This window comes from Durio zibethinus, chromosome 14 (assembly GCF_047325235.1).
Source record: "Durio zibethinus cultivar Kanyao isolate XHJ-2024 chromosome 14, ASM4732523v1, whole genome shotgun sequence".
Lineage (NCBI taxonomy): Eukaryota > Viridiplantae > Streptophyta > Magnoliopsida > Malvales > Malvaceae > Durio > Durio zibethinus.
Window position 1 is genome coordinate 15,412,006 of NC_143175.1, and position 22,994 is coordinate 15,434,999.

Consider the following 22,994-nt stretch of genomic DNA (forward strand, 5'->3'; position numbering starts at 1 on the left):
GGCTGATCGATAGCACCTTTTTGAAATTTGTAAATTTACTATTTATTGTGGGTAGAATCGAGGATGGGATAAAAAAGGGAAGAATTATGTATGCCAGTGTAATGATTCAAAATGAAAAAGAATGGAGATATTTTTGGTGAACATGCTCAAGAAATAACCTTTGAAGGGCAAAATGAGAAAAACCTCAGCATGATACATGAAGATCTGGTTGATGATCATTGGTCACCACACTTGCCCTAACCTTTTTAAAATTTTACACCTCAAGCCAATAACTTTCCTCAACCATTTCATCCTTATGTTTAAATGTCCCTTTCCCAAAATCATTCACCACATGTATGCACAAAATGAAATATCAACTCAGGCCATCCATAGAGCCATAAAAGAAAGAGAGTTAAAACACACCATTCGTTTCTAATATCCTACACGAAACTTTTCCCATTACTTGTCAATAGTCATAAGATTTCCCCTATCCCTGTAAAGCTTAAAAAGCCTCTTTACCCAAAAAAGTATGATCCTAATGCTAAATGTGAATACAATGATGGGGTTAAAAGGCATTCCAAAAAAAATTGCATTGCTTTCAAAGTTATGATTCAGTTTTTGATCAATGCAAATCCTACAAAGTTCAAAGAGTTGGTTGGCAGCTTTGATAATTGATAATGGTGCAATTGAGAGTCAAGATTCTAATAGCTAAAGCACCAAGTAGAGGATTCTTTTTAAGCTTGTATATCATCTTGAAAGCACTATTAAGAATGTGAATTTTAAATTGGGCCTAAATGTTTGCATTAAATTAATGAATATGGTACATCATATTGTCTCATAAATTTGTTGACATTGGAAACTTTTAATTCTTTTTCAAGTTTAAAATTTTAAGTCTATTTCAAAAAAATTAGCAAAAAAATAAAAAAATTTGTTGAATTTGAATTAATTCCTAAAAGTCATAAAAAAAAATGCCTTGAAAAAAATGGCTTTTAATTTTTGTATTTTTGTTGATTTGTAAATATTGTTTTCTAACTCTTGCGTGATGTAAATTCAAAAATTAATTTAGAATTATTTAGGAATAAAGTCCTATATAAGTGATTTTCGACATCAATAAAATGTTTTTTTTTTAAAGAATAGGCTTTTTTGAAGGGACATATACATTTTTTAAATGGCGAGAATCTCGAAGTAATTGATAATTACTATTAAAAAATAAACTCTTCCAATACCTTTCACACCTTTTTTTTACTGTTCCTATGCTACAATCTTTTTGAATAACTTTACTCACCAGTCATAATCCTTTAAGGGGCATGAACTTCAATTTACGATTATCATTTGATATATTGAGATAATAATATTTTCTTTAGCAATGAACAAAAGAGGCTAATTTTGAAAATTTATTTTGAATTTTAAAAATAAAACAAGACACTCTTTTAGATTTCTAATTGGTAGTTTAATATGTGTCATATTTTACCAATATAATTAAACCATTCAAATTCTTTCAATGAATATAGACACAATAATTCCTAAACCTTCTCTCTCAAGTAGCTCATGTTTCATGTGTTAAAGCACATTGACTAAAAGAAGCAAAATTTTGTCTCGCCTAAGACAAATTGTTTCACGCATTAATATATTTTTCTCTCATTTAACCAAAAATGCCAGACAATTTAGAACCAAAATGAGTTTTTTTATGAACTATGCGATCAAATTTAGGATATCCCATACAACTTAATTTTCACCATCATAAAAAACCTTGAATGGAAAACAAGATGGGGCATCAATCACATAAAAATGATTGATGATTGTAATAAAAAAAAAACAACAAAAACAAAGATAAGTTTTTTATCTACTTCTTTAAATAATTTACTCTTCAACTAGGCGATCGTGTTTGAAAAGATGAAGGGTCATCTTTCTTTATCCTTTACGTATAAAAAAATTTCCCACTTACTACTCATTTGAGCTTATTAAATTCTAAAATGAACCTTGACCAAAGATTATCTTACACAGTAAGTGATAAAATAAGGATATCTTCACGAGACCAGCTTTAAGAATAATGTTTGATATTGAGAGCACCTAAAATACAGCTCAGAGATAAGAACCCGAGGCAAAAAGTAAATGAGGCTTTAGTTGGAACCCTAAGAATTCAAGAAAGTAGTTTGTTAAAGATGAAATCAAATTTAAAAAAAAGAAAAAAAAAAGAAAATAGAAGAAAAAACAAAGAAAGAAAGATATACACCTAAAAAATGAGAGCCCGAGGTAGAAAGCAAATGATGCTTTAGTTGGAATCTTAAGAATTTAAAAAAAGTAGTTTGCTAATAATGAAGTTAAATGTTTTTTAAAACAAAAAGAAAAAAAAGAAAAAAGGAAATAAAGAAAAGTATGCACTTCGAAGGTGAGAATCTAAGGTAAAAAATTAATGAAACTTCAATTAAAATCCAAAACAAAAAGTAAAAAGAAAAAAGACATGTACTTCGGATATGATAATTCGAGGCAAAAAGTGAATAAAATTTCAGTCAAAATCTTAAGTAAAACTTCAAGAAAGTAGAATGCTGAAGTTGAAATTAGAGGTGTCTAAAAAAAAGTAAAAAAAAAAAAAAGCAAAGAAAGAAAAACATGCTTATAAAAAATGAGAGTTTGGGCTAAAAAGTGAATAAAGCAATAGTTAGAATCTTAAAAAGATAGAATTCAAGAAAAAAGAATGTTAAAGTTGAAATTAGATGTTTCGAAAAAAAAAAAAAAACACATGGCTTTTTATCCAAAGAATGTTTCATAAGATCCTTGGCCTAATTACCCTGAGTAATATATTTTAAGCCTATTTATTCATTCTTTTAGAACCCTGAACCTTGACCTACATTACATACCTTAAAAAGTCTATTTTGATGAAATGTGGACACTTGAATTGAAAACTTATGTCCTTAAAAATTTATATACACTTGTTATTTGGCAAAATGTTACCAAGTTTTCATTGTTAGAAAATATAACTCTAAAGTAAAAACTCAAAAAAAGTAGTTTAGAGCTAGAGCCACTCTTAAAACCCTAAAAGAATTTTAGAGTTCTAAGATTTTATCTAGAATAAAAAGTCATGATGCAAAACATTTTAAAGACTTTACATTTCACCAAAAAATAAAAATAAAAAATCAACCTTTTTATCTTCCCAAATCTTTTTCGAAAAATAATGATTAGTTTTGACACACATTAAAGTATGTTTTTAATAAAAAAAATGTTTTAGAAAAAAGATCTCTTTTGTGAGCCTAAGAGTAATCCTTGCAACCTTTGTCGAATTTTCCTTGAGATATATCCACCAATGAAAAGAATTGAATAGTCAATTACCCTCATCCCCAAGCATTCCAAATGGTAATCATCAATTTTTAAGAGAATCAAAGTCATGAGTTTTCAACTTTTCTCATTGATTACGAAGATATTTTATATGAAGGAAATTTTGTGATCATTTTTGAAAAGTTCAAAAATTATTTAAGTATTTTGCATAGAATATTGAGATCATTGTTATAGAGAGCAAACATTCAATCAGTTTAGGAAACACACGCCATAATGAAGATCTAAGCTTTATAGATGGAAAAGAGAATTGAAACTGAAACTATTGAAAAGAACATAGCTTTTTAAGCTCAAAACTCTTTAAAGCCTTTATTTGTTCCTCATAACTGAAAAGCTTTTTGTTTTCTAAGTAAAAAAAAAAAACCCACATTTCTAATACAACATTCAGCAAGTTAGTCCATAAGGCAGCTTGAAGCTCTAGTATGTAGTAAAAATAGGCATCGAGACCTCTATTATATAACTATGTCTACAAACTGTTTTATAAACTTTGAAAGGACATTACTTAGGTTTTTGGCCACTCAAGTCCTATGTAAATAGAAAAGTAGCTTTTTTATGCTTAAAAACTTATGTAGAGAATATAAAAGATGTTTATACCCAAACCTTGCATGAAAAAGAACATCAAAGCTAAGGTAAGCATGAAAGATATTTTATGCATGTGAAATGCCTGAAAAAAGATCAAAAGAACTACCTTTTCTTAAGTTTTTCAAAGGTTTTGACCTTCTTTCTTTTTGGCAAAATTTCCTATTTCTGATAAGGTTTTCATTTTCTTTTTGTGTTTTGTTTTTTTTTTTTTAGCTAAAAGACCTTTTTATTTTTTAGCTATTAGCACATTGCCTTTATCTTTTTTAAAAAAAAAAAAAAAAAACCCCACCAAACTGCTAAAAACCTTTCCTCTTTTTTTTTTTTCTAGCTTACATTTTTTGTTTTTTCTCGGCTCCTCGGACCTTTTCACTTTTTTAGCTACTTGAACTCTTTTTTTTTTTTTTTGCTACTAAAAACCCTCGCTACTCTTACAAACCATTTTTTTTTTTTTTATATTAGCTTCCAAGAGGTCCTTTTATGCAAACACCCCATTCTTGTGAAAAATCAAATGGGTATTTTTGGCATTTTCCTTTCTTTTACTTTTTTATTTTTTTTACCTACTAAAAACCCCTTGCCTTCGATTATATCGACCTTCAACCCTTATATGCATACTTTCATGTAAACTAAAAGGGTTTCCCAAAAGTGAGCTTTCTTTCTTTTTCTCTTTTTTTTTGGGCTTTTCTATAATGGGCTCTTTTTTTTTTTTTTTTTTTTTTTTTTTTTTTTTTGGTTTTTGGCTTCTTCCCAAAGAGCCAAGTTTTGGGCCATTAAAAAAACCAACTTTGGGTCTTTGTTTAGGTCATAGAATGGGTTGTATTATGGGCCACGTTGGAGATTATAAATGGGCCATATTTAGCTTGTAATTTGGCCATATGATGGGCTCCAAAAATGAAATTTACTCAGTTGGGCCCTGAAATCCTACTAATCTAAAATCAAATTAAATTGGCCTTTATCAATGCAAAAACATGCTCGAATATTTAATACGACATCAAAACACTCAAATTGATCAAAATTGAGATGTCGAACCTAGACTACAATTGAACATGATTAAATCATTTTGGACAAAATTAGGTGTCTATACTTAATAATAAATCAATGATAATTTAATAGTAAATTAGTAAAACTTAAAAATAAATCAGTTTGAATTTAATTAATTGATAAACTTAGTAGTAAATCATTAACAACTTGTAGTAAATTAATGATAATTTAGTTGTTAATTATTAGAAACTTTAAAGTAAATTAATATAATTTAGTAGTAGTAAATCATTGATAACTTAATAATAAATCATAGATAATTTAATATAAATTAATGATAACTTGGTAATGAATTATAATTAATTTAATAATAAATCTATGATAATTTTGTAGTAAATAATTGAAAAATAAGTAGTAAATCAATGACAACATAGTAGTAAATACATAATAACATAATAGTAAATAATTTATAATTTAGATGTAAATTATTAATAACTTATTAGTAAATCAGTAATAATTTAATTGCAAATCAATGATAATTTAATTGTAAATTAGTAATAATTTTACAATAAATTAGTTAATCATTGATAACTTTATAGTAAATTATCAATAAATTAATAGTAAATTATTTATAATTTTATATTAAATTTTCAGTAACTTAGTAGTAAATTATCAATAATTTATTAATAAATCATTCATAACTTTGTAGTATTTCAATACTAATTTAATAGTAAATCATTGATAATTTAATAATATATCATTAATAGCTTAGTAGTAAATTACTGACAAAATGAACCTGTCAATGCAAAAACGAGCCCGAATATATAATACAAAATCAAAACAATCAAATTGGTCAAAATTGATATGTCCGAACCTAGACTACAATCGAACATTGATTAAATCATGTGTTTACACTTAATAATAAGTCAATGATAATTTAATAGTAAATTGATAATAACTTAATAGTAAATCAATTTGAATTTAATTAATTGATAAACTTAGTTGTAAATCATTAACAACTTAGTAGTAAATTAACGATAATTTGTAGTTAATTATTGGAAATTTAAAAGTAAATTAATATAACTTAGTAGTAGTAAACCATAGATAACTTAATAGTTAATCATTGACAACTTAATAATCAATCATAAATAATTTAATATAAATCAGTGATAACTTAGTAATGAATCATTATTAATTTAATAACAAATCTATGATGATTTTTTAGCAAATAATCAAAAACTATTTAGTAAATTAATGATAATATAGTAGTGAATACATAATAACATAATAGTAAATCATTTAATAATTTAGATGTAAGTTATTGATAATTTAGTAGTAAATCAATAATAATTTAGTTGCAAATCAGTGATAATTTAGATGTAAATCAATAATAATTTTGTAATAAATTAGTTAATCATTAATAACTTTATAATAAATTATCAATAAATTAATAATAAATTATTTATAATTTTATATTAAATCATTAGTAACTTAATAGTAAATTATCAATAATTTATTAGTATATCATTCATAACTTAATAGTACTTCAATATTAATTTAGTAGTAAATCATTGATAATTTAGTAATATATTATTGATAGCTTAGTAGTAAATCATTAATAAAATAATAATAAATTAATGATAACTTAATTGTTAATCATTGATAAATTTTTTATACTTGAAGTTGTTAGGAATTGAATTTTAGTTATTAGCAAAAACAAAGCTACAAATTAAATATTGGGAGGTTAGGATAAATTTACCGTAAACCTATTAAAAAAATTTAGTGAAAAACTTTTAAATTTGATGAAACAATAATGTTATTATATAAAAAAAATTATCTTAATATAAAACTAAACCATCGCTTTCTTGCGAGAATTCATTATTAAATATATAATGACACAAATTTTATCAATAATTACTAAAAGTATATCATAAGGTATCAAAAAATTACTAAAATTAAATCTAAAAATTACTAAAATTTTATAAAAAATTATTAAAATTGTACCAATGATTAACAAAATTATATTATAAGTTATCAAAATAAAATCAAAAGCTACCAAAATTGTATTCAAGGTTACCAAAATTTTATCAAAAGTTATCAAAATCAAAATTATATCAAATGTTATCAAATTTTACTTATGGTATTAAATTATTAACATTTATCATTATTATCAAAAGTATATTAAAAGTTATCAAATTTTACTTATATTATAATATAATAAAAATTAAATTATTATTATTATTATTATCAAAAAATTATTTATTAAGATAAATTTATAAAGATAAAAATTACAAAAGCATCCTTCAAGACACACACACTAGTTTTAGATACTTGAAGGTTGCCTCTGTAAATTTTATCTTATTCTAAAACTAAACCCTCGCTTTCTTGCAAGAATTCATTATTAAATATATGATAACGTAAATTTTATCAATAATTACTAAAAATATATCATAAAATATCAAAAAGTTACTAAAATTAAATAAAAAAATTACTAAAATTTTATAAAAAGTTATTAAAATTGTACCAATGATTATCAAAATTATATTATAAGTTATCAAAATAAAATCGAAAGCTACCAAAATTGTATTCAAGGTTACCAAAATTTTATCAAAAGTTATCAAAATCAAAATTATATCAAATGTTATCAAATTTTACTTATAGTATTAAATTATTAACATTTATCATTATTATCAAAAGTATATTAAAAATTATCAAAATTTACTTATATTATAATAAAACAAAAATTAAATTATTGTTATTATTATTATTATTATTATTATCAAAAAAATTATTTATTAAGATAAATTTCTAAAGATAAAAATTACACAAGCATCCTTCAAGTATCTAAAACTGGTGTGTGTGTGTGTATATCAAATATCTATATCAAAGAGTAGTTTTATACGTTGGTTGACGGAGAAAGCTTTTAAGGTAAGAAAAAAAAAAGTTTTAATTTTTCTGGTATGGAAAACAAAAGTGAATGGTTCTTCTTCTTCATCATCTGTTTCTTCGGATTATCTCCTTGGTCCCAAGGACTCTTATTCTTCATCCACAAGTGGGATTTTTTAGACTGTTTCCCCTCCCGTCAAAGGTAAAAACCTTCTTTTAGATTCTTTCGCTCATCAATTTTTGTTCATAAATGATACAACTGTGTTGATTTTGATGGTTTAGAATGAGAAAATAAAAAAGGAAAAAGGAAAAAGGAAATGCTTTACTCTTTAGGCAACTATTTACTTGAAAATATGTGAAATTTATATGCTTGGAGGTAATATTTGATTGGCAGTTAAGAAATCGATATATAGGATAAAAGATGGTTTATTTTATTGAGTTTATACATATACATATATATTTCTTGTTCCAACTTCATGGAATTGGCTTGGATGATAATAAAAAGTTTATTGGAATTTATATATTTTAAGTGAATGATTCTTGAAAAGATGCTGAGAAAAGTTTTTTGTCCGTACATCAAGTGTTTGGTTATATTCACCTGGTCGGTAGATGCTAGCAAGTGGAGTACTTATTTTTTTTCTTTTGAATTTTTTAACTTTGCTAAGTGATTTGTCATTGATGAAAAAGAAGGGATAGGAAGTGAATGATAAGAAACAAAATCTAGGCTGATTTGTATATTCCAATACTAGTTAAGTTAGTGCTTTTGGATTAGAATGTGAGAAAAAAGTACCCTTTGGACTGTGCAAGTGAACCATACGCCAGTGACTTCTAGGTGATCTGGATAGCTTTTTTTTAATGTGATTATCCTTCTTTTTGTTCCAATGACCATAGACTTTGCTGGTCAATTTAGGTGGAATGTGCTGCAAAGGTTTAAATTGTTCTCTTTCTGATTTCAGGTGCTAGGTAGGGACTCCAGTCAATTTGGAATGATGGGTCATGTAATAATCAGGGTTTGCCCCATATGGAAAACATGGAAATCCAGATTCCCATGCCCTCTTGTACCATCCTTTTATCTTTCTTTTCTGCTAATTCTTAGATGGAGTAGCAGGAAATCTTGAGTTTTTTAAAAATTAAAAAAAAAAAAAAAAGAACAGAACACTATATAAGGTTGTTTTCACTGGATTCTCAAGTAACTGATGACATGAGAAAGATGGATGAGAGAATAGAATCTGAATCTTGCACATGTTTTGTTTTAGATCATAACACTAATAGTAAGAGAAAGCAGTTGCACAACTAATAAAGACAAGAGTACTTCATCCATTTATTAGAATGAAACAGTAGAACCTTGCTATTTCAGCTCATCTATCTACTATGGTGGCCTAGAAAAGTATTCTCCAAGGAAGACTATTGAATCTCCCCATTGTGAAAGTATAACACATTAAAATATTCATTAACTCGGACTCCTTGGTATGCCTACTTGGGAATATATTGTGTGTTTTTTTTTAGGGTATGTAGATTCTGCATCTTGCTTTCTACACATCATAATTATCATCGATTTCTCTGGTCCTGGTCTTTTGTTTTGACAGTTAAAAAAGGATGGGGGAGATGATGATCCCAAAGGAAGCAATTCTAGTGGTGCTTCAAGAGGGAATTGGTGGCAGGTATGAAAGATATGAACTTTTTATGATATATAATATACTCTTCACCATCCATAAAATGACAGCAGTATTCAACAGTGTTTAATCAATTATTCTTTGTTTTTGCAGGCTCACTTGATTACTAACATCTCAATCCAAAATACTGTAAGGTAACATCTTTATCTCTACATGCACCCTCCAGGCTCCAATTTTTATTTTATTTACATGTACCACTTCGACAATTTAATCATAGAGGATTCAATTTACAAGGGAAAAAAATAAAAGTAGAAACTTATTTTGAGGAATAATGATCAGAGTTTGAAGAATTTTCTTTTATGTTCTTAGCATAATATTTCTTCATTTAGTCTAGCATACTTCCCTTTGATCCAACTGATTGAAATTATGTTTACTGGCTATTTTGCGGGAATACTGGCGGCATGATCAATCTTATATTACTATGGAAATAAGCTGGTAGATAGCTCTGCTGTACAGTGGAAGCATATAGAGCATAATACAGCGTATGACTTTTGGAAGATTGTTGGGTTCTTTTTGTCCCAATTCTTCCACTTGAGCAAGTCTCACCCAGTAAGCTGATATATTTAGGGCATCTTGTATTTATAAGTTGCCTATGTACTGAAATATTCTCTGGAATTTTTTTGCCCACAAGGGAAATCAATTAGTATAACTATATATTGACATATATATTCTGCCTCTCCTTCAACTTGAGTTTCACTTTCAAGGTCAGATGCATTTTAGCATGTATACAATGAATGATCACAAACCTAAACCGTTTAGAAAACAGGAAAGGGGAGAGCAAAATTTTTATTTCAACTCAAAAATTGAAACGGATTATTGAAATATCCATATATTTAATTACTTCAAAGGGAAGTTATATGTCTTTAGCTGAAAAATTCCAATTAAAGTCATCGGATTGGATACCAGTTTCCATAACTCTGGTCTATTGTATAAAGGAATTGTTAGGGGCATTTGATCATATTGTATAGAGGAATTATTAGGGGCATTTGATAGTCAAAAGAGTATGATGATCTTTTCTTCTTTCAAAGCCTTTAGCAGATAATCAAGGGTATCTTTGTCATTTGTACTGACCTAATGGCCAATATCATCTTAGCTTGGCCTTGTCCTAATTGTTCTCTTATGGTTCCCTTCAACTTACCTATAAATACGAAGATTTAGGCACATGAAAGCAGGTTCATCTCCTTCATTTCTCTATCTCCTTCCCGCTTTCTTGCCAATCTGATCTTTATTGACTTGAGCATCAGAGTGCAAACACAGGGAACACCTCATGCCTTTGCCTTCAACCGTCCTTCTCTTATGCATTCACAGGGACACTCTCAAGTCAAAGTTTGGCACTAACATTTGATGCGTCAAGTAGGGGGTCTCGTATTTAGCCAATCATAAAATGTCACCAAGAAAAAAAAACCCTAAAAGAAGGAGAAATAACTCGGCCAAAAGAACTCGAACTCAGCTCAATCAAAAGAGCTCGAATCTACCAAATGCCTTCATAAAGGTCCAATTCAACAAAATAGCTCGACCAAAAAATTCGGACTCAGCTCGGCCAAAAAAGTTCAGATTTACCATATGCCTTCGTAAAGGTCCAATTCAACAAAACAGCTCGACCAAAAAGTTTAGAATCAGCTTGGTCAAAAGAGCTCAGATATATGAAATGCCTTCATAAAGGCCCAACTCAACAAAATAGCTTAACTAAAGAGTTTGGATTCAGCTCAGCCAAAAGAGGTCGAATCTATGAAATGCCTTTATAAAGACCCAACTCGACAAAACAACTCGACCAAAGAGCTTGGACTCAACTCGATCAAAAGAGTTTGGATCCACAAAATACCTTTATAAAGGCCCAATTCGAAAAAAGTAACTCTACCAAAAAACTCAGACTCAGTTCGACCAAAAGAGTTTAGATCTCTGAAATGTCTTCATAAAGGCCAAACTCAACAAAATAACTTGGCCAAAAAGCTCGGATTTAGCTTGGTCAAAAGAATTCGGATCCACAAAATATCTTCATAAATGCCCAATTTGACAAAATAACTTGACCAAAGAGATCAAACTCAACTCGGCCAAAAGAATTCGAATCTACCAATGCCTTCATAAAGGCCTAATTCAACAAAACAACTCGACTAAATGAGTTCAAACTCAACTCGGTCAAAAAAGCTTGGATCTACAAAATACCTTCATAAAGACTTAACTCAACAAAATAGCTCGGCTAAAGAGCTCAGACTCAGCTTGCCCAATAAGCTCGGACTCAACTCGACCAAAAAAGCTTAGATCTACGAAATGTCTTCATCAAAGCCTAATTCGACAAAACAGCTAAGAAAAAAAACTCGGACTCAGCTCGATCAAAAAAGTTTGAATCTATAACCTACCTTCATAAAGGTCTAATTCGACAAAATAGTTTGACCAAAAAGCTTGGATCTACAAAATACCTTCATAAAGGTCCAATTTGACAAAACAGTTCGGTCAAAGATTTTGAACTCAGCTTAGCCAAAAAAGCTTGGATCTACGAAATACCTTCATAAATGTCTAATTTGACAAAACAACTCAGCCAAAAGAGCTCGGACTCAACTCGATCAAAAGAGCTTGGATCTACGAAATAACTTCATAAAGACCAAATTCGACAAAATAGCTCGATCAAAAGAATTCATCTCAACCACCTTGATCAAAGAGTTTATCTCGGTAAATTACCTACATGAAGGCTTGATTGGGCCATCTCAACCAAATGGTTCAGCTCGGACAAAAAAGGTCACCTTGGTCAAAAGAGCTCATCTCAGCCATTTTGGTCAAAGAGCTCAATTTGGCTACCTCAGTCAAAGAGCTCCTTTCGGTAAATTACCTACATAAAGGCTTGGCTCAATCACCTCTGTCAAGGAGCTAATCTCTATCACCTCAGTCAAAAAGCTCATCTTAGTAAATTGCCTACATAAAGGCTTGGTTGGGCCACCTCAACCAAAGTGATTAGCTTAACCAAAATAGCTCACCTCGATCAAAAAACTAATCTTGAGTCACCCTCAACAATTATCACTTTGACAACCTTTAAACTGATTATGCACTTAATCTAGAACACATGCACGAGATCAAATAACTATTAGGTTAGACCGTGGCTCAAAGCTGATCATCATCCAAAATCGACCTCCTCTTGCAACGTTAGCCTTTGACAAACCAAGCAGCTAATCTATTCCCCCAGACAATCTGTCCCACATCGAGGATATTGGTAATAAATTTGGTGATTTGATACTCAAACCGCTTGATGGGAGAACATAGTATTAAGGGTATTTGATGGTTAAAAGAGTACAGTGGTCTTTTCCTCTCTCAAAGCTTTTAGCAGACAACCAGAGGTCTCTTTGTCATTTGTGCTGACCTGACATGTCAGGTCGGCCTAACATAGTTAGTGCCACCTCAGCTCGACCTTGTCCTAATTGTCCTCTTATGGTCCCATTAAGCTTACCTATAAATATGAAGACTTGGACACCATGAAGGTAGGTTCATCCGATTTATTTCTCTCTCTCTTTTCTGCTTTCTTGCTAACCTGATCTTTACTGACTTGCGCATCAAAGTGCAAACATAGGGAATCCTGCCTTTACCTTTAACCATTCCTCTCTTCTACAAACGTAGGAATATTCTTAGGTTGGAGCTCAACACCAATAGGAATCATGCAAGGTAAAGGTCTCAAAGATGCCATTGCTTGGGGAGAATGGTGTTTGAGCATTGAGCCATAAGAGAATAATCGAGTTATAGAAAGATAACTAAACACAAGCTTTTATTTATCATTCAAATAGCCGGATGTCACAGTTAATTAACCCAACTCATCAGCTAGTTGAACTAGAAAAAGCGAAGCACAAAATCCAGCACACGAGACCAAGAACCATGACTTGTGCCTTTATGCTCAAGGCAGAGTGTAATCTGCAAAATATCAGAAGCCGTTTCAAGATATGCAAATGAAGAAGGAAAATTGAGACTTAAACTTGGAGAATCTTATAAAGCAGAGAAAAATTGTGTAAAAGAATCTGTAAATAATACCATGCAAATAAAAATATACCTCCACATTTGTAACCAACAGGACGATCAGCAATGTTGCAGCGTTTAGGAATGGTCACAGCAATTTCGGGCTTGATTCCAGAACTCTTAGCTGTATTAGAAAGCATAACAGCACAGAGGCATCGTGGATTCTGGCCTATTGTCTTCACCTGTTGGCAGAAACTGTCATACACTTGAGCATTCGAATCTTGTGCTGCCATTGCGCAAGGAGCTAACTTCCAGGCTTCCCTGTCTGGAGATGATCTCCCACAATCACCAGCTCCTTCTGCTATATTGAGCAAGGCAATGCCCAAAATAGCAAGAAGAAACAGAAAGCAGATGTACTTCCTGTCTTCAAATTTGCAATGCATAAACACTTCTCTACTTCAAAATTTATAGTGAAACCAAGCAACTAAAATGGTTTTTAATGAGTAATGCATATGAAACCCACAAATCGAGGTGGAGGTATCACTTGAGAAAAAGTATTTTGTTTATTGCAGCACCTACTACTCCAAAAACATGTGATTAGGCAATTACCTGCCTATTTTAAGCCAATGGCGGTTAGTGCTTGCTAAAGTCATTACTGGGATTCCACTAATCCTTCATCCTGAAGGGCAATATGAATTTGCACCCCAAGCATTTGGCTCAGTAATTGATTATGCATAATTCACAACTCCAAGAGCAGAGTTCAAATGCCCCTCCCTCAAATAAAAAAAAAAAAAGTGAATTCTTAATGGACCACTTGCATTATTCACCTTCATGCTAGAACCAAGATTATTTGCAGAACCACCAGCTGTTTCTGTTGTTGCAACTTGCATGTTATATCGTTTAGCGTCTGATATCTTTGGCTAAAAACTGTATATTCTGCGTTACAAATTCCTACCGCTTCTTTTAACTGCTGTTTTGTTGCTTTTATCCTGTCCTGTCTCTTTTATAGCCCCATTTCTCTGTCACCGTTTGTTATAGTTTCAATGTAATCTGCTATTTCTTTAGTGAGTTTCTTAAAGATATAGGGAAGAAGATATGTAATCCACCAGCAAAATTTGCAGTTTGGGAAGGGCTTCTGCATTTTTTTTTTTTTTATATCCTTTACTGCCAGACCTGAACAGCTAAGTGCTTTTAGCTTATCCAATCCTTCAGCAAAGGCAAGTTTAGAAGCTTATTCAATTCAAAATGAAATTATACTTCAAGCCTCATTAATTGAACAAAATCCTATAAACATTCCATATATCAGTTAGATTGTTCAATTCAAGTGATCCTCTCCATTATTGAGCCTATTTACAGCATGAATCAGAGAAAATGGTTATTGAGCAGAGCAACAAGAAGCAAATGTTTTGCAAAGACAACTAACCTTTTATTCGGTTTTGCTCAAGGAAACTAAAACTTTTATTTGTTTTTCAAAAATACAACAGTTTATTTATTACTCAAACGGCTGAATGTCACAGTGAAACTCATCAACTAGAATGACTAGCAACAATGACAAAACCCGGAACACTGATATAGCTCATACCAAGTAGTAATACAGGAAGTCGCACCATGGGAGTCTTCACACCTAGATCAGTAGGAAAGCTGCAAGAAATAAACAATAGCCCCATGAGAATGAAACTAACACTAGAAGCATTACATAAAAGCAAATGAGTCAAGCTAACAAGAAAGCAGAGTAAATGATTTGCGAATTCTACCTCCACACTTGTGATCAACAGGACGAACAGCAATGTTGCAGCGTTTTAGAAGGGTCACGGCAACTTGCGGCTTGATTCTAGCATTGTCTGCTGTACGAGAAAGCATAATAGCACAAAGGTAGCTTATATTCTTGAGCTTTTTCTCCATTACAGTGCAGCAATGGTTGGAACTGGAGCTTTCACATCTTGTACTGCTATTGTAACAAGGAGACAGCTTCTCAGCTTCCTTCTCAATGTTATGTTTCCCACATGCACCTTCTCCATCTACCCCATTGAACCCAACAATGCCCAAAATTACAAGAAACACTAGAACATAGATATACTTCACTGGAGCTTCTATTTCTTCAAAGCAATACAGGGACACTTCTCAACAACTTACCTAGAAACAAAGACACTACTCAACAGGTTATACTGAAACAAATAGCTAAAAATTAGCCAAATACATGTGATTTCCACAAATTATAATGCACATGGAACTAGAGAAACGTCTTTTATTAGCTGCAGCACCTACTATTCCAGAACATCTATTCAGAGTTACCTGACCATCAAGTCATCAACAACACCTTGTTTCTCTTACTTCTCTTTCCTAACAACCTTAAGAAACCCATCCACAGTTTAAACATTCATGCAGCGCAAGCCAAAATCAAATCCGCAACGGAATAGTTAGAAAAACAACTGAATGAAGGTATAATTTCAAACCGACCACACAGCATTAGCTTATAAAAACCTAATACCTTACCAAGTTGTTTTCTCCCTTATAGCATGTTTATGGCCAGATAAGCATGGTTTTCGATCTGTTTCTGTGGGCATTCAACTAGAAATTTGAGTTTTTCTTCCAGCAGCTTTCTTGTCTGTAACTTGTTAAGATGACGTTCTAAGACTTTAATGCCCTCAGCAATCTCAATCAACAACTCCTTTCCCTTTTCAGCTGTCAATGGAATGCAAACTCTACTCGCTATTCTGAAACCTTGAGCTAATCTCTCAGCCCTACTTGACACCTATACTGCTTCAACCAAGGTAACTTAGATAATAAAGACACTTTCTTCTGCAATTCTGTCAAACTCATCTCGCAAACTTTTCTTCATGACAATAAACCTCCCTTTTTCATTGTGATTTCTCATTAGTCATACTAAAGGGGCACAAATGTTAATCCTTGAAATTTTTTCAATGTGTTTGATCACACCCAGAAGAAAATATGGCTATCCTAGTCTCACATTTCATTATAATCTCACCTAATTATAAAACAATAATAACAACAAAATCAAAAGCTCAAGCGAAAATAAAGCATCAAACAACATGATTTAAAGTTTCAACTTTTCACCTCGGTTCATCATAATTTCACACTTTTATCATACAAGAAAAAGATCCCAAGAGTGTTAAAAAATTGAATTAAAAAAAAAAAAAAAAAACAACAACAACGGCAAAAATCCAAATGAAAACATGAACACTCTCAAAGTTCCAATCTTTATACCCTTGTTTCATTATAATTCCAACTTAGATCATACAACAAAATATACCCTAAAAACACTGCAAATTAAGAAAAATCCAAGTAAGAAAATTCAACATTGTCAAAGTTTAATCTTTTTCTCTGGATTCATTATAATACCACCAAGATCATACAACAACAAAAAATTAACCAAAAAAAAAAAAACCCAAGTTACAACATTCTCAATATTCCAATATTTTCCCTTCATCTCACTAGAATTCAACCTACATCATACAACAAAAAAAAAATCCAAAAAGAAGAAGGCCAAAACTTTAACGAGTAAAAGCATAAAGCCCGACACAAACATAGATCAAAAGGGCAAGCGGGACCAAAATAACAAGAGGAACAACTGCAGCAAAGGCATGTCCACTCCCACTAGCCAAAGTCCCAACTTTTATCTGAACAACATTAACCAAAGCCAACATCAAGAACACACATCCCGCAACCGACCCAGCACCCGAAACCAACATCCCGATCCGAAGCAATGTCTTATTAACATTAACATGTTCCAAAAACTCAGAGCCCTGGAAACTAATATGGACGTTGAAAGCATGAGATTTGGAGATCTTGATTGCTTGTTTGAGAGCTAAAGCGACGAGGCTAGAGAAGAGGAAGGAGCTGAAGGAGTAGACGTGGAATCTTATCAAGTCTTCGGCGATTTTTGCGTTTGGGAAACATTGGCTGCCTGGGCTTATGAGGGTGCTGCTGGAATCATAAGGGTTCCAGGTTAGGCCGATGAACACGGCGAGCGTGAAGAGAGAGTTCACGTTCACGACGCTGTCCAGGGCGGTGACATGGATGCTTGTTGTCATGATCGGATGGTGGAGAGTTTCAATAGGAATATCGGAGGGTGGAGATCTCTCCGTTTCTGTTAGTTGATGGCGTTTTAGTTAGCTCGCATTGTTTGCTTAAGTTAGTGAAATTTATGGCGCTTTTTTCTCTTTTCTCGCTGGAAAATGTGTAGAAAAGAAGAAGTTAAGGAAGACGAAAGTTTTTCCGTTTCTACTTTTCGAAAGATGCTTCGCAGAAGTTTCATTATTTAATTAACTTTTACGTATGCCTTGGAAGTTCTCCCGCAACCCTGCTTTCCTTGGATAAATTACTTTTTAGCATGCTCAATCAAGCGCATTTGGTCTAGTGGTATGATTTTCGCTTAGGGTGCGAGAGATCCCGAGTTCAATTCTCGGAATGCTCCTATTTATGAACAATAAGCCCCATTTCAAGGTTGAATTCAAGGTTAAAGAGAGAATGTGAAGAAACATCTAATGACTATATTTTTATCTTATCGCAGTTACATTCACATTAACACACAGTTAACACCCTATAAAAAACAAAAAAAAAAAAAAAGAAAGGTAGGCTGTTTTGATACAATTAGCACTGCTTCACAATAACAAGAATGAGGAACACAACCAAGAAAAAAAAAATGAAATGTCAAAGTATTTTCTACAACCAGAAGTTTTCTGTCATTAATTATTCCAAGCAAAATCTCATGTGACAGTGTATCGCAGAGGATTTTGGCGTGCTCTGATCACATTCTGGTATGCTGATGATTGTTTTAATGTAACTTGATCCTTTTGATTCCGTGAGCTCTCTATACTGTTAGAGTTCAGAACTGATGAACCATCAATTGGATTGCCACATATCTTTGCTTTTGAATCAACTCCAAGATAATTAGTCAAGATCCTCTTCACTCCAAAGCCACGGCGGTGAGGCTTGCTGTTGTTGTTCTCCTTGAGAAAAGGAGTTTTCTCTCCCCTTGCAGGGCTGATCAGCGGTGCAGGTGAAAAGCTTGATGTCGTGATTGCTGTTTTGTACAGAGTGCTCGAGACAGGCACCGAATATGGGATTGAAACCTTTTTGTGTGCAATTGCACTAACTGTAGGAATCGATGACAACTTTTCCGAATGTTTGGTTAAGTCATCTACATATAATACATCATCAATGCGTGCCACAATGTTATATGCCAGGCTTTCAAGAACTCTCGAATAGCTTTCAAGGATGGACTTGCCAATATCCTGAAAGTTTGAAATAAGTTATAATCGAATAGCATTTGGAGGGAGAGTAAAGTAGCCTGCGGCAAAACCAGATACTTTTGGAAAATGGATTCAAACCTTGTTGCACTGGATTTTGCTGGTATCCAAAGCAGTTTGAGTCAAACCAGGAAATCGCTGCTTCAAGCAAAGCAGTAGACTTTCAGCTCTTTCTGTTAGAAATTCTCTCCTGTCTCCATCAACCATTAGGTCTTTTACCATTTCCCATGACGATTTTGTAGTAGATCGGCTTGGATTGATTGGGGGCTTCAAGTAAGATCTTCGACGCCACACATATATTGAGGCTTCGACACGGTTTGCAATCTCAAGAGCAACATGTTCAGAGGATAGATCAAGGAAATCAAGCAGGCACTCTTCTGAGAATTGATCAGATGTAACATACCTATAAATTAGGCCTCCTAGACAAGCTCTTCCATTCTGCAACAAAATTTTGGAAAACTAAATGTCACATCACCTTTGAATAGAATAAGGTAAATAACTAACCAAGGTAGAATTTTGTCATCTATATTTGACATATAACAATTAAACAAGGTGGCTCAGTAGCTTGAAAGCAGCAACATCGATTGATAAAATATTATTCTTCTTCTAATGGAGGTAGGTGGCATAACTAACAAACAGTTTGCAATATTTAAGAGATCAAGTAGGAACTTTTGGCATTGTCCATCTACCTAAATGCAGTATGAACAGAAGACATAACAAGACATCAAATTATGTCTAATTTTCAGACCTTTGGAAGAGTGTCCAAGTATGAGTCTGGAACTTCCATTTCTGATAATGAAATGCTGTTGATGGCCATAGCAGCTTTCAATATTTGATTTGTGCACTCACGCGTGTGATTCAATTGCTTTCTTGAATTATCACTTAGACCGCTTGTAGGCACACGGGGCACAGGTAGCCACCACTTGTCCTCCTGACGTTGCAGTGTCTTCCGAAAGGAGACTGACCCATCAGCATCTGGGGCTATAATGCCTTGGTCCACATACCAAAAGTCTGTGTTGGTGAAATTATCTAATATATCCTGCCACAGCAAAAGCCAGCTTATAGTTTTAAAAATGAACGTTTAGTCATTTACCCAAAATTAAAGACAACCATGAACCATAAAGCAAGCATTGTTAGTTCTTACCAGAAGCATATTATCTAGTTTACGCAGGGCGGGGAGATTGATGAAAATATCTGATCTAGGCCTGCAAGTCATGACCTATGAAAAAATGGATGAAACAGTTAAATGACAAGAAACTGTAAATTGGGTACCATCTGATTTGGAAATATGCTCTCTGATTGTTGAGTTTCATAGCTAAAAAAACAGCTGAATTTAGCTTTCAATTACAAACAGTGAAAATTTCAAAAGATTAAAAGATATTCTCTTTTTCCATGCTTTCTCAGCTGACTGCAACCAAAGAGGATGTACAGATTGAGAAAGTAACTTTTAAAATTTCTCATGATTCTGAAATTCTTCTTCTTTTTTTTCCTGTTAATATAACCAAAAATGATTCTGGACTACTTCCAAAGATGACCATTACCTCAAGCTTACTTCCATCTGGAAAATTTTGCCAAGAAGGTATCAACTCAACAATGTGGTCACCAACGCAAACAAGCCACTCCATCTCTCTTTTCCAAATGGATTTCTTTTCCTCAGGTATAGGCTCTAATCTCCATAATTGCCCAAATATAGTAGCTACATGTAGTATTTGCAAATTGAATAAAGTCCACAAACGAACAAAATCAAATGAATTGGAACAAGAACCCCAAAAATCCATAAGTTCAGAGAGAGAGAGAGAGAGCATACCACAGAGATTGGTAATAGCATTTGAAATAGCCAAAGCTGTGCAAACCCCTTTTCCTGACCCTGACATGTCTTCACCTAGCAACAATTTTGCAAATCTTTCCTTCATCATATCGATCTCTACTCAAAATTCCAAAAAGAACAAGAATTAGACTTAAAAAAAAAATAAATCAAAGTTTGGTCTAAATTGACCAAACCCGAAACCAAAACCATCTTAAAGAAAACAAATTCATGTGGGATTTATGGAATGGCAGAAAGCTACCTCTGCCTACCAAACCAAACGCCAGAAAGCCAAAATCCAAAAATTTAAACTTAAAAGCAACGTTACTAACCATTAATCTTTGAAACCAGATTTTTAAATTTGTCTTCGTCATTACTGATCTTGTCTTCATTTCCATTTCCATTAGAAACATATGAATTCTTGGACACTATAGGAGGAGGAGAAGGAGGAATAGCTGTCATTATAGGCCAACCCAAAAGAAGAGGAGGTGAAGCTGAAGCAGACCCTGACCCTCTAGCCTTATTATTAACCTTAACTTTGTCAACCAAATCCCCTGAACTTGACTCACTGGAACTACTACTACTACTACTACTCTCTTTAGACTCACCACTATTATAACTACTCAACTCACTCACAGTCCAATCATCTTTCTTCTTCAACAAAGCCTCCATATTTGAAAAGGTGCTAACTTAACTAACTACCCTTTTTCCTTATCTCTGAAAAACATATACAAAAAAAAAAAAAAAGCCAAGTCTTTGCGTCACAAAGAGAAGAGGGTTGCTGGGGGTAGGGGTGGGAGAGTAAAAAGATTTGATTTTTGAACTTTCAGAAGAAGAAGAGCAGATGGACACGTGCCATTTGGGTAACGACTATCTTTGAAAAGTTGGTTTTTGATCGTTGGGTTTGTTGGATTTGCTTTTCTGTCTGCAAGAGTTAGAGAGATTCTAAATACATCACCTTTTTATTTTTATTTTTTAAAATTTTTATAAGTGAAATTATTTAATTATTTATTTTTGTAAATTTTCAAATATTAATCATATTTCATAAATTTTATAACTTATTAAAAATGAATTTTCATGAGTCTTGGTAAAAAGTTTTTAAGAAAAATTTTTATTAATTAGTATAATAAAAAAATTTATTATTGAAAAAAATCATAAATTAAAATTAATAAAAAATTTTAATTTTACTATTTTAATCTTAAAAAATAAAATTTTATGAGATCCTAAATAAATTAAGAATAAAATAATAATTTTAATTTTTTTATAAATTTAAAATTCATCATTTTTTAATAAAATTTTTTTATATTGATTATTAAAATTTTATAATAGTCTAACTAAATTGAACTTTTCTAAAAATTTCTTTATCTACTTATCATGATAGGTTTCTCTAATTAGCATATAAGATTTTGAAAAAAATTATGTAATATTTAATAATATTACTTATACAGTGTTAAAGAGTTTTAACTCTTAGATGTTAATCAAACATAGTAGTTCATTCATCAACCTTTATAAAATCAAGAGATAAAATATTTAATTATGACCCCATAAAATTTTATTCATTTTCTAAGGTTAAAATAATAAAATCAACTTCTTGTCTATTAATTTTAAAATTTATGATTGATAGAATTAACAAAAAAATATGGATAGATAAAATTTATTATAAGAGATCACAAGGGCTAGGTGGTAAGAACTACAGCGTTCAAGGGCCAACAAGCAATTGATGCATGTGTGATAGAAGCATTGGTAACGGTGAGAGCAATGGAACGAGCGTTTGATATAGGATGTAGGAGAATTATCTTAAAAAGTGATGCCATGATAGTGGTTAAAAGCTTATTGAAAAAGGATGGGGACCTATCAGACATAGATCCAATTATGCTCGATATGAGAAATTAGACGAGGCAATTTGTGATACCGAAGTATCAACACATTTTACAATTTGGGCTGAAACTAAAAAAGAGTTATCTAAAGTTAAGACGTGCATATCCTTAGTCTTAATCCACTAAACAAATACAAAAATAATGTAAACTGGACTAGAGAGATTGTGTTCACACTAGCTAAAAAAAAAGTATAAAGATGATTGAGATTACATATAGATATACGGATGAACTTAGAGACCAGATATTAGGCACATTGTCAATGTGAAAAAGCTATAATTTGCATGAATTAATGGGCAGCTCATTATGTTCACACTGTAGATTATTGTATTCAATTCAAATCCCATAATTTTAGGCCCCATTTCAGCAAGACAAAATTAAAGGTAATCTTATCAATTCAACAACCCAAAAAAAGTCTATCTTTGAAGTACTTATGCTTAGAGAGATGTTTCAAGCCTATTTATTTTTAGTTATTACTTGTACTAGGGAGAGTAGAGTTTGTTTATCCTTAAACAATCTTTTAAATTGTTCTTATAGTTTTTATCTCTTAGGTGAATTTTCTATAGTGTTGAACTTCTATAGTTCTAAGTCCAAGCATAGTATTCCTAAGATGGTGATTTTTGTATCCTTAAAAGATTGTTCTTGGTGGTAAGTTTTGTTTCTTGCAATTTAATAACTAATATCTATT

At 31.8% G+C, this 22,994-nt stretch overlaps 5 protein-coding genes across 8 annotated transcripts; 1 reads left to right on the forward strand and 4 right to left on the reverse strand.

Moving 5' to 3' along the window:
- Positions 1 to 7,716: 7,716 nt before the first annotated feature.
- LOC111294417 (uncharacterized) lies at positions 7,717 to 10,091 on the forward strand. Of its 4 annotated transcripts, none has more exons than XM_022887712.2 (5): positions 7,736 to 7,954; positions 8,709 to 8,810; positions 9,339 to 9,413; positions 9,519 to 9,559; positions 9,858 to 10,091. In XM_022887712.2, the coding sequence occupies exons 1-5, from the start codon at positions 7,844 to 7,846 to the stop codon at positions 9,862 to 9,864; spliced, it is 336 nt and encodes a 111-aa protein (XP_022743447.1). In that variant the 5' UTR covers positions 7,736 to 7,843; the 3' UTR covers positions 9,865 to 10,091. The 4 variants fall into 4 exon arrangements, 3 of the variants coding, with proteins under 3 accessions (XP_022743447.1, XP_089599727.1, XP_089599728.1); XM_089743601.1 differs by having other exon boundaries at positions 9,519 to 9,558; positions 9,821 to 10,091; XM_089743602.1 differs by lacking the exon at positions 8,709 to 8,810 and having other exon boundaries at positions 9,519 to 9,558; positions 9,821 to 10,091.
- Positions 10,092 to 12,715: 2,624 nt separating this feature from the next.
- On the reverse strand, positions 12,716 to 14,100 carry LOC111294416 (uncharacterized). Its single transcript, XM_022887710.2, has one exon. The coding sequence runs from the start codon at positions 13,799 to 13,801 to the stop codon at positions 13,373 to 13,375; it is 429 nt and encodes a 142-aa protein (XP_022743445.1). The 5' UTR covers positions 13,802 to 14,100; the 3' UTR covers positions 12,716 to 13,372.
- A 689-nt stretch (positions 14,101 to 14,789) lies between these two features.
- LOC111294419 (uncharacterized) lies at positions 14,790 to 16,233 on the reverse strand. Its single transcript, XM_022887713.2, has 3 exons — positions 16,152 to 16,233; positions 15,113 to 15,475; positions 14,790 to 14,999 (listed from the first exon to the last, which is right to left on the reverse strand). The coding sequence occupies exons 1-3, from the start codon at positions 16,231 to 16,233 to the stop codon at positions 14,983 to 14,985; spliced, it is 462 nt and encodes a 153-aa protein (XP_022743448.2). The 3' UTR covers positions 14,790 to 14,982.
- Positions 16,234 to 16,494: 261 nt separating this feature from the next.
- Positions 16,495 to 17,669, reverse strand: LOC111294415 (uncharacterized). Its single transcript, XM_022887709.2, has one exon. The coding sequence runs from the start codon at positions 17,408 to 17,410 to the stop codon at positions 16,871 to 16,873; it is 540 nt and encodes a 179-aa protein (XP_022743444.1). The 5' UTR covers positions 17,411 to 17,669; the 3' UTR covers positions 16,495 to 16,870.
- Positions 17,670 to 17,851: 182 nt separating this feature from the next.
- LOC111294414 (rop guanine nucleotide exchange factor 7-like) lies at positions 17,852 to 21,282 on the reverse strand. The gene is made up of 7 exons (XM_022887708.2): positions 20,765 to 21,282; positions 20,436 to 20,552; positions 20,170 to 20,324; positions 19,773 to 19,847; positions 19,377 to 19,667; positions 18,710 to 19,066; positions 17,852 to 18,613 (listed from the first exon to the last, which is right to left on the reverse strand). The coding sequence occupies exons 1-7, from the start codon at positions 21,102 to 21,104 to the stop codon at positions 18,086 to 18,088; spliced, it is 1,863 nt and encodes a 620-aa protein (XP_022743443.1). The 5' UTR covers positions 21,105 to 21,282; the 3' UTR covers positions 17,852 to 18,085.
- Between the last annotated feature and the right edge of the window lie 1,712 nt (positions 21,283 to 22,994).